Genomic DNA, 13,165 nt, shown 5'->3' with positions numbered 1-13,165 from the left:
CTCTCTCTCACACACACACGCTTACAATCCATAAGAATGCTCTCTCTCTCTCTATCTCTCTCTCGCTCTCTCTCTCTATCTCGCACGCGTACGGGGGCGAAGACCGAAAGGAACACCTTCTTATCCTTAAAAAGAAAAACAAAAGGAAAAAAAAACATTTTATAAGACAAATAAATCGAAACGGAAAAGGATGAACAACCTAGAAGCGTGTAACAACATTGTTCGCGAACCGGTCACGAGGAGCCGAGTTTGGCTGACCGACGGCCACCGATCAATCTTTCGAAATGATCGTCAACTATCGCGGCGAGGGGGGACACGCGCGACGCTTCGCCTGCCACCACCGCATCGTCCCGTAGTTCGCACACCTGCCAGAAAATAGTCGACCGGGGTGGTTGCCCCAGAGATCATTTAATCGACATCCCGCGTCACCGTGTACAAATTCTCTCTAGAAGAATAATAATCTTTACGCGAACATTCCGACTGCTAAAGTCATCTCATGCACGAGTGGATCAGCTGCAAATTAATTAACCCTCTTGAATTTATACCGGGCGAATTGTCCTTTTCTCGCGAGAATTGTCTGAATCTCGCGAAATCGTAATTCGCTGGATCGCGAGGGGAGTCGAGGAAATGATTCTGTCCGGTTCGATCGAACAGGTTTTCTTCGCAGGGGTGGCGGTTCGAAGACTTCGAAGTTCGATCTCGAGACGGTTGGAGCATCGATGATTGGCGGGGCAAAGCGTCGGCGAGACCGAAAATGGGAAAAATTCGCGGACGCGGGAGGAAACACGGGCACGCGTGGTCGTCGACGACGTCGACGAACGGAATCGATGAATTCCCGTGGACGCGTGCACTCTTATGTTGCGAGTCTCGCCTTATCGGAAACACCGTTTACTAGCTACGAGAAAACGATTAACGATGGAACGGGCGTCGATCGTTGTACATAAACGGGAGCCGCGGGCGTTGTCGTGCCAACGTTACAAAAGGAATCAGCTCCGTCCCGCTGTTCCGACGGTACTCTGACGGCAATTCCGACGGTTTTGTCCTGACCTTGGGACAAGCAACGGAGAAAACGGGAATCGTCCGACGACCGACCGAAGGCCGACTCACGGCCGCGAGCATATTTGTGGCGGAACATGTCGGTATCGCGCGGACAGCTGCCGATAAGTCCGACTTCGGTCTGCTGTCGAACAAAATTCGTTTGCTTTCTTCTCTCTTTTTTTTTTCTCAACTCGAATAACCGCGGGAACCAGACGCTTCCTCTCTCTCTCACTCTCTCTCTCTCTCACCCTCTCCGGCGCTCAAATAAACGTGTCTCTGTTGTGGGTGTCTGTATCGGTGGTGCGTGCACGGCTCTCCCTAAGCTCGAAAACTCTCAACTTTGGCTCTCGCTGCGGGGGACCACTTTGTTCCGGACCTCTGTCGCGCGGAACCGACGTTTGCAATTCTTATTCAGAAAATCTGTTTCCCGAGTTAATCGGACGTAGATGGCGGAGTAATTTTGATCCGGTGTCGACGAGCTAATGAGAAGTCGAATCAAATTAAATCTCGTTAAATATGTTTAGCATCGTTTACGACTCTGATATCGTAAGAATCGTAAGAAAAAGTTTGCGCAGGAGAAAATATGATTGTAGGAGATTGAGAACCGATTTCTTAGGAACGAAAAAGTGTGAAGAGGGCGACGGCGATAAGAGTGGATAACGATCGAGAACATCGGTTCCCTGGAACGACGCGTGTCCGTGACAAAAGTCCCCCCTAAAACCCGGCTGTTTCGATCGGAGTCTTCGCGTGGCAGTATTTTTGAAAATCGTTCGCTGCTAACGAGTGCTACTTTTATTGAAAACGACGAATCAACGCGCTCTCTCTCTCTCTCTCTCTCTGTCCTTTCTCGATAAATAATTAGTCTCGATCGTCGGCGACACCGTGCGCTTGGCTAGAAAATATCGATCCCTACCTTTCCTCCGATAAGAAACGTTTCAACTATGTTTTACGGCTATAACTTCGATTATAATCTAAGTTAAAATTAGAAGCGTAGTATTGTTCTTTCGTCTGTCGATTTTTCGTTTCACAGTCGACCGTGTGTTCTCTGTATATCATTGCGTGCGAGCGCCCGTGCGCGCATGTATGGCGTGTGCACGCGCACGGTTCCGTTCGAGCGCGAACGTGGTTGGTGTTGGCGTGTTCTTGTATATTTTACAAAACGACTTCTCCTCGCTTGCCTCGCCCGGACCATCCGACGCGCGGATGGACCGTCGAGCGCAGTACAGGCTTTTGTCCGACGACTCGACGTCGATCGTCGATATCGTTGCGATGAAACACGGAGGTGCACCGATTCTTTTTTTTATTTCGGGGGGGGGGGGGGGGGGGGGGAGGGGGGGGGGGGGGGGGGGGAAGAGAGAAGGCTCGGCACACGCGTCGATTTTTATGGGGCTCCCCTGGCAATCGTTCTCGTACCAAACGGGTTATTCCCATTCGTCGGGGGATCGAAAAGTCGATTTCACCGCTAATTGGATTTCTAACGAACCGAAAACATTTTTCCTCAAAGATTGCCCCGCTTCGCCGTTCGGCGAGCGCCGATTTTACGACGATTCGAATCTAAATTGGGGCCTTTTCTAGGACACGCGGAATCATCTAATTGGAACATAATTTCCACCGTTTCTGCGAACACTATGCACCCCCTCGGATAAATCTGTCTTTCGTCTCGAGAACAATTATTAATTCCGACTTGCCGGTAGCAGGTGCGAAAATTAATGCGAAATTGTGGCAGCGATCGAAAGGACGTCCCGTCGTGAACGCGGAGTGTGATTTGTATAAATATAATCGCGCGGCGACTCCATTGTACTGTAACGCGAACGAACTGGTATGCGAAACTTCGACGCCGTTCAAATCGGAACAACAACGATCCGTCTAAAAAATCGACGACTCCGAATGGGAATAGCCCTCGATAAGAATTTCGCGGGTATTCGGTTGGGGCTTTAACTTTTTCCACCCTTGCGTGTTCTCGGGGTCTTCTACGACCCGGTTCTAGGATTCCGCGTTCGTTTCCAATCGATCCAGGAATATTTCAAAGGCATTTTTTGCACTACCGGGACGTACTATATTTAATCTTAATTTTATTTAAAATTCGAAATTATCGAGTATCGTTTACGCGCGTCGCACCCTCGGCGCTGATTGCCCGAAGCGCGAACGTTCGACATTTTGTTCGTTGGACGCGTAGCTATACCGGGGAGACTGCAGCTAAGAAACCGTCTTCGAATAGAGCAGAGAAAAAATTTCAGATTTCGTTTATACACAGTGCCATGCATCGTTGGTTTTAGAATTTATGCATCTGAAAACAAATAAAAATCCTTTTAAAGAGAAGATTTCGATTTCGGTAGAAAAATAGATAGGGCTTAGGCGTGTCGTTAGTTTCACGCGGGTGGTTTTTCTTTCTCCTTTGAAACGCAGGGGTGGCGCCAACCGAATACAGCGAGAGATCTTTAGGATGGTCCGATAAACAATTGGGGAAGTGTTGCATAGAAATCGGCGTCCATTACTTACCGATCTTCCCTAGCGGCTCGGGGAAATGTTCGCGCCCACTCGATTGCAGTGACTCATCAAAGGGCACGCGATAGTTTCTCAAGGGAATGCTCCTACCCAATGACCGAACCGTGTCCAAGAGTTTCAACTCTTAAATAAAAAATCTCCAAACAACTCGTTACATTCTATTCACCTAAATAATTTGATAGATTCTGATGGGTCGGATATAAAGTCTACTAAACTATTTCCATAATTAAATCGAGCATCGAGTGGTATTCGTTGTTTGTACAGACTGCTATCGATGGAAAAATATAGGGGCGAGTAATACCAAAAAAACTGCAATTGCACCAGCAAAAATAGTAAAAGGTTCCCAACAACATTTCCCTGAGACTATGAAAAGCTGGCGCGTAGTCACTGGCCACGGAAGATGGCAGCGAGCACTTCCCCGAGCCACGTAAAAGAGGTTTGTAGTCCGTAGAACGAGAGATTCAACTAAAAACGTGACATAAAGGAGGTAAAAACGAAAACGAGAAACGTCTGTGCCGCGTAAGGAGAAAAAGACGAGGACGGTGGACAGGACGAAGGGAGTCTGTCTGGTAGAGGGGAAACAGATGGTACGAGACGGTCTTCGTACGGTGGAAGCCGAGGCGGAGGAACGACCAGTGGCGTGGAGAGGATATGGCGTTTTCTCGCGATACGCAGGCACACGCTCGCAACGAAACGGAAAGAAAGAAAGAAAGAAAGAAAGAGAGAAAGAAAGAAAGAGGATAATCGTTTGACGCGCGAGAAGCAAACGGCGAGACGGAGGAGTCTCGCGATCGCTCGGCAAATCGATGCTTTCTTTTTAATGAAAGGCAGTGGGGGGTGGAGCGACTCGCTCACCTGCAGTATCGGCAGATGCAGGTGCGGGCGCGGGTACCGGGGCGGCAGGAGCTGAAGTTCGCGCCGCTCTTCTCCTCTCCTCCTCGTCGCGCAGCGCGGCTTGTTCCCGTACTTGCCTTAACCGATGCTCCTCCTCCAGTTTCAGCCTGAAAACGGGAATCGTGTCGTTTACTCAAACAGGAGACCGATGTCGACGAGCCGAGCCTGAACACCTATGGCTGCACTCGCCTTTCAAAAAGTCAAACAACGGAGATACTTGTCCCCCCCCTTCTATCCGTAGAAAATTTCATTTAAACTTCTCCATCCGCGGATTTCGCTACGCGTTCTAAGACTCTACGATAATTCCGATTGTTGACGCTACGAAAACTACCAGTTCCCCGAATGAAAGTCAGTCGTCTCTCAAGAATTTGATTTTTATTTTTCTAGAGTCGCATATCTTTGTGTTTCGTGATTCCTTCGGGACCGTGGAAGTTAAATCCAACTTTGTTTGCCGATTCTATGGGCCAAGAGGATTAGAAACGAAGAAATAGGATTGCTCGATGCCGCAGCGTTTGGAATTGTTTGCATAGGAATCGTTCGAAGCGAATGCACCCAAGGAAATGCAAGTAACTTCGTAGCATCCCCACTTACCGTTCATGCATCACGGGAGACATCAGTCCGATGGACGCGGGCGGCAGCATGTCCGGGCTGTATCTTAACCCGTAGAGCGGATACGAAGGTAGCCCGGGGAACAACGGCGGTCTCAGCATTCCACACCGTTCCAGATACAACTGTTCCTCAAATCTGTGAACCGGAAAAGGGATAGCATGGTCAATATACGCTCAACAATTTCGTGAAGCGTCGATAAAGCGAGAATTGTCGCCCAACACTTTTTGATCGACAGGAAACAACAAATAGAAAAACTCACATGTCGGACATATCCCTTGACAGTGGAAATTCTCTGAGCAGTCAGAAACAGGAGGTGCGACCTTCTAGGTCTAGACTATGAATTAATGTTGCGCTTCGGATAATGCGTGTCCTGTTTCTGATTGCGTCAAGGAATATCGGGAAGGTTGGGAGACGTTCCGTAGGAGGTATTGCGACTAAAAATTACCTATAAGCGTGTTGGAGGTGTGGCGGTGGGTAGAGACCATGGTGATAAGGGCTGTAGGCCGCAGGATCCAGGGCGAAGGCCGGTGGAGCATGGGCCGGATGATGCTCGGGCCGATACGGCTGGAAACCGGAACGGGCCAGCAAATCGGAAGCTGCGGCTGTCACGCTGTGTTTGCTGGTGTCAGCGGGTCTTGCGGTCGTGTACAACGAGGGAATTTCTTCGGGTCTTCTCTCGTGGGAGGACCGTTCCTAAAATGCAGACACCAAACGATCGTTAGTCTAAACTCTATCAAAGTTCGACGACTAATTCTTCTTCTCGCGACAAGACCCTCCTTTCCGAGCATTTTTAATTCGGTAAATAGAATCGCATTTCTAAAGCGAAAATTGCTCGTTGCCAGAGAGGCTACGCGAAGATCTCGGTTTCTTTCGGAACAGAGGACGACGACTGCTTACCTTGGCAGGGGAAGGGCCCCTGACCAGAGGGGGCGGGGCCCGATTCTTGGGACTCGCGCGAGGTTCTTCTTCCTGAGGTGCCGGCCCTGCCTGTTTCGCCAGGTTCCTCAAGGCGGCGGCAAAGCTTCTGCTGTTCTGCTGACTACCTGGGCCGGGCCCAGGTGTATGACCCTGAGGTAAAACACCGGAACTGGGCCTGTGAGACTTGCTGATCGCGGTGGGTTGCGCTTTGGTGCTGGCCGGCTGAAGACCTGGAACGAACGCAAATCAAACATATGTTAATAAGAAATATCGAAAACTCTATTCTAATATTATTAAAAATTGCGAAGACATGAAAACTACTGTCAATTTAACGCGTAGGTTCGCTACGAGGTTCACGCATCGTAGGTCAACGCTAAACTGAATCGCAAACATCTTACGCGACCTTTGACTAGAAGAAGAACGTTCAGACAAGAGGATTAAACTATGGCACGCGTTGCGCCGTCTTTCTTTTGCGGTGTGCCGCGCTTCGGGTCGCGACCCTTGGCTACCTGCCCCGCAATAAAACAGATAATAAACTGCTAATCCTCGCCGGACCGACAAACTACACAACAGTGGACACCTCTACGTTTTTCTTCCGCCAGAGTATCGAAGTCAAATTCGAATCGGTTGATAATGCGTCCGATCAGCGCGTTAAAGGGCTCATTTTGGTGAGTCAATCGGTCAGCCGCGGTGAAAAATCAAGCAACCGGTTTTCCCATTAAAAGAAAATCGATCGGCCGCGTCCGTCGAGCTCTTTGATCTCGGTTTCCCTGAAAGGGAACGCGTAATTTGCCGGCGCGGCGACGATAACCACAAAAGAGAGAGGAGAGGGCGAGAGACCGAGCTCGCTCGCGCGCGCTTCGTTGAGAGAGAGAGGGAGAAAGAGATAATAGCGTGTCGCTCGATCCGCCGACAGGCATTAATTATTTCCTACGATCGCGGCGGAATATAAATTGCAGTTTTTAATCCGCGCGAACGGGACGATACGGCAATAACTCCGGACGGCGTCTGGCTAATTACAAATTGCTTCGCGCCGATATTTCCCAGCTTCCCGTGCGACTTGACGCTTCGTCGTCGTCGTCCTCGATGCCATAACGTTGCATACGCCGCGTTGGACTTGTGTTGCACCTTGGGTCGCATTATTCCTGTTTGTGGCTCTGGCTTCGTGATTGCTCTCCCTCTCTCTCTCTCTCTCTCGCTTTCTCTCTCCCCATTCAACGACGCGTGCACGCGCTCCTCTCGCTCGATCGCAAGAGGAAACGCGGCTCTTTGATCTTCGCGAGCTCTTTGCACCGCTCGATACGAATCTCGAATTCCGCGGGGAACGAGATGAAAAGAGTAAGCGGTTCGGAAGAACATTTCGAGCACGATCCCTATCGGCAAGACGTCGATCCCCGAGAGCCAACCCCATTTCTCGCCACCCTGCGCCCTCTTATTCTTCCTTCCTCCTTTCATCGATTTCTGTTCTTTTTTTTCTACTGGAAATCAAGCGTCAGCCGAGGCAAAGACATCCGGACGGTCCTTTGTCTGCAACCGGCAAACTCGATTCCGTATAAGTGGCGGCTCTTTTCCGCGGCATCCGAAACCTGCATAGATTCAGGTTTGCCCGGCATGCACTAACCGTGATTGCGATCAATCGCCAATCATTTCTCGACATAAAATATAGTCATCGAGCCGACGAAGCTACAACTATTTTTTACGAGAAATCGAATGGAAAAGCGATGGAAATAATCATTCTTCGATTCGGTAGAAGACTGCCTGCCCTGGGACTGAATTCTGGTGTTGCGCGTGTGCGAAGCAACCTTCGGTTGAAGCGAGAAAATAACAGCGGAGGAGAGGGAGAAAGAGAGAGAGAGAGAGAGGACGGAATACCCGATGGCTCAGTGGGCTCGGTGATTCCGAGGATGGTTTTCACCCTCCATTCAATTCCTCGTCAGCGGAGCGCACACACCTTTGCTTCCTCTCGGCCGACACGCGATTACCTCCATCCGTGTGTCTCGTCTCTCTCTCTCCCTCTCTGTCGCCCTCCCCTTTCTCCCCTCTCTCTCTCTCTCTCTCTCTGTCCAGCAAAGCCAGGAGACAGAGACCACCGACACACCGTTCCACCCTCTCGAAACGCACGACTTCGGCCGCCCGATGTCTTTTCATCCGTATTCCCGGCGCTCCTTTCTCCGCCGTCATCTTAATAACCTCTCTTTTTGTTTCCCAACCCTCCGCCAGTCTGCACACCCTCCCGAAAGGGGGCAGAACAAATAGGGGCGGAGAACGGCGACGGCATCGCGGAACACACAATCGAGACTCGATTCGAAATAAATTCCGCGTGAAAATCGTCTTCCGACCACCGTCGACTCCCCTCCTCTCTGCAACCCAATTTTTCGGATTGAAACGTTAGCCGACCCGGGTCGAAGGGTTGAACGTTTCGAGGATGACGAACGGGCGCAAGAAATTGACACGGTTGCGAAAAGTTGATAACGAGTTGCCTCGTCAATTTTCAGAATGAATATCGAATCGGCAATTTTTCAGCCCGTCTTCGCTCCAGCTTCGAACCGTTTCAATTCGAGGGCGGCCGGCGATCTTTTCCGGCAATTTTCCTAATCGAATCGACCGGTTACAGGATGGTCAAGGTCAGCCCAGTGCCCTTTTAAGGGCCCCCGTAGGAAGCGGGAAAAGTCGTGCGCGGTCGTTCAGGATCTTCCGAAGGGCGAAACGAGGCTGCGGCAGGGTCGGTGGAGGAGGGGGTGCAGAGAGCCAAAGGGGTGCGAGAGGAGCGGCGAAGGGACGGCGACATTCGCCAACGCGAACGAGCCAGCGAGGGAGGGTTGACTCGACGTCGGAAGCACAAGGATTCCACCGGCGAGTGGAAAGGGTGCACGGGGGTGGTGTTAAGCGGCTTACAGTCTGTTACCATGGTAACGCCACACCACTAAGACAGGAAGAGCCTGAATCCAGACCGCCACACAGTCCCCGTGACCCTCCGCGCGCGGCTGCTGCCTTCTCTGCCTTCTCTCCCCCGGCCCCTGTCCCGTCGGGGCTTGCGAGGCTCCTGCATCCCCCGCCCCCTCCCCTGGTGGAAGAACGAGGGAGAGAAGCCAGCGAGAAGCGATACCGGAGCGAGAGGCAACCACGGCTAAAGAGGGAAGGATTACGCCACTAACTCTGTTTTTACACTAAAGTGTTTTCACCGGGCTCGTCCTGGCTGTGTACAAGTCCTAAGCGACGCGTACGGGGTGGCACCAACCACGGCGGATCATCTCACGGTTCGGAAACGCCGAGCTTTGGGAATTCGTTTGATTTCATGTCAAGTCCAATCGCCGGTTCCCTATTTTATCCTTTAAAGTTCCCGATATTACACGAAGCATATGTATTACGAGAGAAATCGTTCCGCGTATTTTTCAAAATTAGTTTGGCCCACCCGGTATAGACAGGTTGCCGGTACAGGAGAGTCGCCCGTTGAATCCCGCGTCCGAAACTAACAAGGGGTACTAACCACCTGGCCCCCCTTCAATCTTGCGGAACATAGGGGAGCGTCGCGCGCGGCATTGTTCGATCTCGTCGAGCTCGTGCTGGCTCGGTCGAAAGCTCGATTCGAAAACAGCAATTTGCTGTACGCGTCTATCGAACCACCCCTTGCAACCCCTGGAAAACACCCCACCGATATAAAATACTTAAACGCATCGTTTCTGAGGCTCCTCCAACCACGATCGCGAGCACCGGCTAAATAATGGCAACGACTTTCGCTCGAACAGAATTATGTAATAATTCCTCGGGGGACTTTGGGGTTAACGACAAGAGCGTCGACCTTGCAGACCCTCCGCCGTCCGCTGTCCGCCGGCTGGCAAAAAATCCCGACGAGTTTTTCGGCAAAATTTCCACCCACGCACGGTCTATCCGGGCGAGCGGCAAACTTTCGAGTGGATCGCGATCCGCGGAGCCAAATGGAGTTTGTTCGAAATTCTGGTCCGCCGGAAATCATGGCCGCGACTAAAAACGTTGTTAATTCTTTCGGCGATTGCGAATCGATTGCGCCGCGACAGGAAAGTTCGCCGACGAGAAATGCTCCGGCGAACGTGCGCCGAATTCGCGGGCCAGTCGTCGATTCTCCGAGCGAAGTACGCGCGTCCCGAAAACCGCGTTTAACGCGACGAGAAAAGGTCAAGAGTCGGAAGAGCAAATCGACCCCTGTCTACCCGACTATTGTTACGCGACAGATCAAAAAAATGGTTTGCTCTCACGGATAATTCTGTCGGATTATTTGCTCGGAGATATTAAAAAATCGATCGCGGTGAATTTCTTCCGGCAGCAAGATTTTCCCGAAGCGGAAACGGTTGACGAAGTACGGTATAAAGAGGAGGCGCGAAGAAGGGGACGCGATGATAATCCGATGAAATCCCGCGGCGAGCGTTTAAGCGATTCGATAAGACGAGATCGTGGTCGGCGTGTTCGATAACAGCCCTCGCCGTGCCCGTTTCATCGACGGCCGAGGCCGAGAGGAGAGGAGACGGGAAGTAGCCTAAAGAGAGAGAGAGAGAGAGAGAGAGAGAGACACGGGCGGTGGGAAGAAGCTACGGTTCGGAACACCTCGAGGCTCCCAGTGACCTCGCATCGTGGCTGCTGACCTTTTCCACTTAATCCCCTCGCCTAACCCTTCGAGAGGCTGCGGCTCGGTCGCGGGAAGTCGAGTTTTTCGCGTAGAAAAATCAATGTCGGAAGGAGGACCGCCGCCGGTGCGTCGGCGACGGGAAAATCGACGCCGAATTAAAGCGGACGCGACGCCGAACGTCGCGGTCGGACGACGGGGATTTCCCGACGCGCGATAATTCATGCGGCTTATACGCGTGTTTGCTCGCGTCGTTCGAAACCGTGCGCATTTTTCTACTGATATTTTATTCACGGCCGACCGACTGTCACCGCCGCGCGCTCGCGACGAAACGCGATCGATGATGGAACGGGACGCGCGCGGTCGCTCGAAACACGCCGACCTGACGCAATCGCCCTCGAGCGATCCAATTAAATCGATGAATTTTTATTAATTAAATCGAACGCGAAAGGTCCACCTTCGCCGTTCCAATTGATTACGAGGACAAAAATCGTTTGCCGTGTCTTGGAACGCATCTTCTGTGTCGTTTCGAGACGCGGATATTTCTTGATTGAGGAGAATACGGTTCGAGGAGAAGAAGATTGCCGCCGATTGCAAAGGTCCCGTTAAAAGCCGGGAGGGAGAGCGCGAGCGTTTCGAGAGCGGAGCGGAAAAAATTCGGTGAAGGAGCGGAAGCGGGTTTGCGGACGGGCCGCGGTGGTGGCAGCGGAAGCCGTTGGCAGCGCAGACGCGGCGCACTGTGCGGTCGCGAACAATCACCGGTGAACGGTTGGGTCGGTTGTCCGCGCCCCCCTACCCCCATCCCCCCCTCTCGACAACCACTCATCGCCACCCCGGCCCCGGCCCCCATATTTTTCTGTAGCGAGGCGGGCGCGTGTAAATTGCAGCCTCTACAAAGGGTTGCCACACGCAGTTAGATCAACATCTGTCGCACGCTCGGCTCGGCCCGGCTCGGCGCGGCGCGGCGCGGCGCGGCGCGGATGCTCTCTCATCGATTCCCGGTCGGGTCCCGTGGAATCGAGGTCGGAAGGACGGACAGTGTCACCGAGAACCGGCGCGCTGTTAGCGATCGCAGTGTCACCCCCGCGGGTCCGCGCAAATAAAACTGCGGGACACGCGTCCTTTTATTCGGTCCGCGGTCAAATCCTATTGGGAAGTCGAACAATTGATTCGCCCGATCGGCTCCGCGTTTACCTCGACTCTAACCGCCGTGTTTCCACCCCCTTCTCGCGCTTCCCTTCCCCCGCTCGATATCGATAACCCGTCGCGCACCGGCTATCCAAACAAACGGTTACCGCTCTCTCTCTCTCTCTCTCCCCTTACCCCTTTCTCCTCGCTCTTTCTAACCCCGCCGCGCTGATTTTTACCGTACGCCCCCGCAAATCGCTGCGCGAAACGTCCCGGCGTTTATCCATCGAACGAGTCTACTCGTCGTTTCTAAACACTTTACATCGCTCGCCTCGTTTCATTCATTATTCGATATATTATTTGGATTCGTGAAATCGCCAACTCGAAGAAGATTACCCAGCAGGAGAATGAAATAATTTTGTTTCGTCCTGTGTCCACATTATACCTAGAATTTCATAATGGAAGAATTTAATTTTGCATCCATCGAACGCCCCTGTTAATTAAGTGGAACGAGTAGACCGCGAGTCGGACAAATCGAAATTCGATTTTCTCAAAGTTTCCACCCTGTTCGCTCGAGCGATTTGCGCAAATGGAATTACCGCGATTTCGGAGACATTCTCTGGATTTCGAAGTCGCCGAACTCGTCGGCGCGATTTTTCTAGCGCGAGCACGATCGATCGCGAGCGAGCGGGTTTCCGGCGACACCGCATGCGGAAAATTCGCGTTTCCCTGTCACTTTTTGGGGAGCGCGGATTGGTCCGTGGGGCCACCGAGGTCGTCAGAGTCGCGGGCGACGACGAACCGCCGGCAAAACGTTATTAAATCGTGGATTCCCGTCACGTACCGCGATCTAACGAATTAATATGGAAATTCCGAAGCACCTTACGAACGAACGAACGAACCAACGAACGAACGAGCACAGCGTCGAAGCGAAATCCCAGAGGCACCCTTGGAGCCGCAGCGACGAGGGTAGGAGAGAGGATCGAGTCGCATTGGCGTCGCCGTTTCGATTTTCCAACCCCTTATTTATTTTCCCTTGGAATCTTGGACAACGGCGCGAGAGAAGAGAAGAAGGTCTTGTTTTCTATTGTTTGAATCGGCCGATCACGGCGGATCCGACAAAAGTCTGCGAGCCATTCTCAGCGTGGACCCCGTATACGCGCCACCATCCCCTCGTACTTCCTATATAGAATCGGGGCGGAATTTCGACGCCCATGATGACTGTAGAGTGCCGCGGCTACGACCGTACTAAAATGAAACGTATATTTGAGGTTGGGGCGGATCAAGCCAGGGGTTGAGCTCGCGGGGCTCCGGAGTCGTTTATATGGTGATTCAATGGGGGTGCTTGGCAAAATGTCAAGGGACTCGTAAGGGTGCGAGCGCCGCAGAGCTGCGCGGAGCTGCCGACTCTCTTCTTATCGAACACCGTTATCCCGACGAAAATTTTAGGAGCCTTCGGTTACCTGTCCCGGCACC

At 52.1% G+C, this 13,165-nt stretch overlaps 1 protein-coding gene across 1 annotated transcript in view; it reads right to left on the bottom strand.

The window, feature by feature from the left end:
- Px (MAP7 domain-containing protein plexus) overlaps positions 1–13,165 on the bottom strand; it is a 63,628-nt gene that overhangs the window by 6,908 nt on the left and 43,555 nt on the right. The window contains exons 8-11 of the mRNA XM_078181889.1: positions 5,944–6,194; positions 5,492–5,739; positions 5,029–5,181; positions 4,399–4,544 (exon numbers count right to left, since the gene is read on the bottom strand). Of these exons, the coding sequence (XP_078038015.1) occupies positions 4,399–4,544; positions 5,029–5,181; positions 5,492–5,739; positions 5,944–6,194 (798 nt within the window). The remainder of the gene's footprint in view (positions 1–4,398; positions 4,545–5,028; positions 5,182–5,491; positions 5,740–5,943; positions 6,195–13,165) is intronic.

Source organism: Augochlora pura, chromosome 5 (genome assembly GCF_028453695.1).
Source record: "Augochlora pura isolate Apur16 chromosome 5, APUR_v2.2.1, whole genome shotgun sequence".
NCBI lineage: Eukaryota > Metazoa > Arthropoda > Insecta > Hymenoptera > Halictidae > Augochlora > Augochlora pura.
This window is presented reverse-complemented; position numbering and strand designations above follow the sequence as displayed.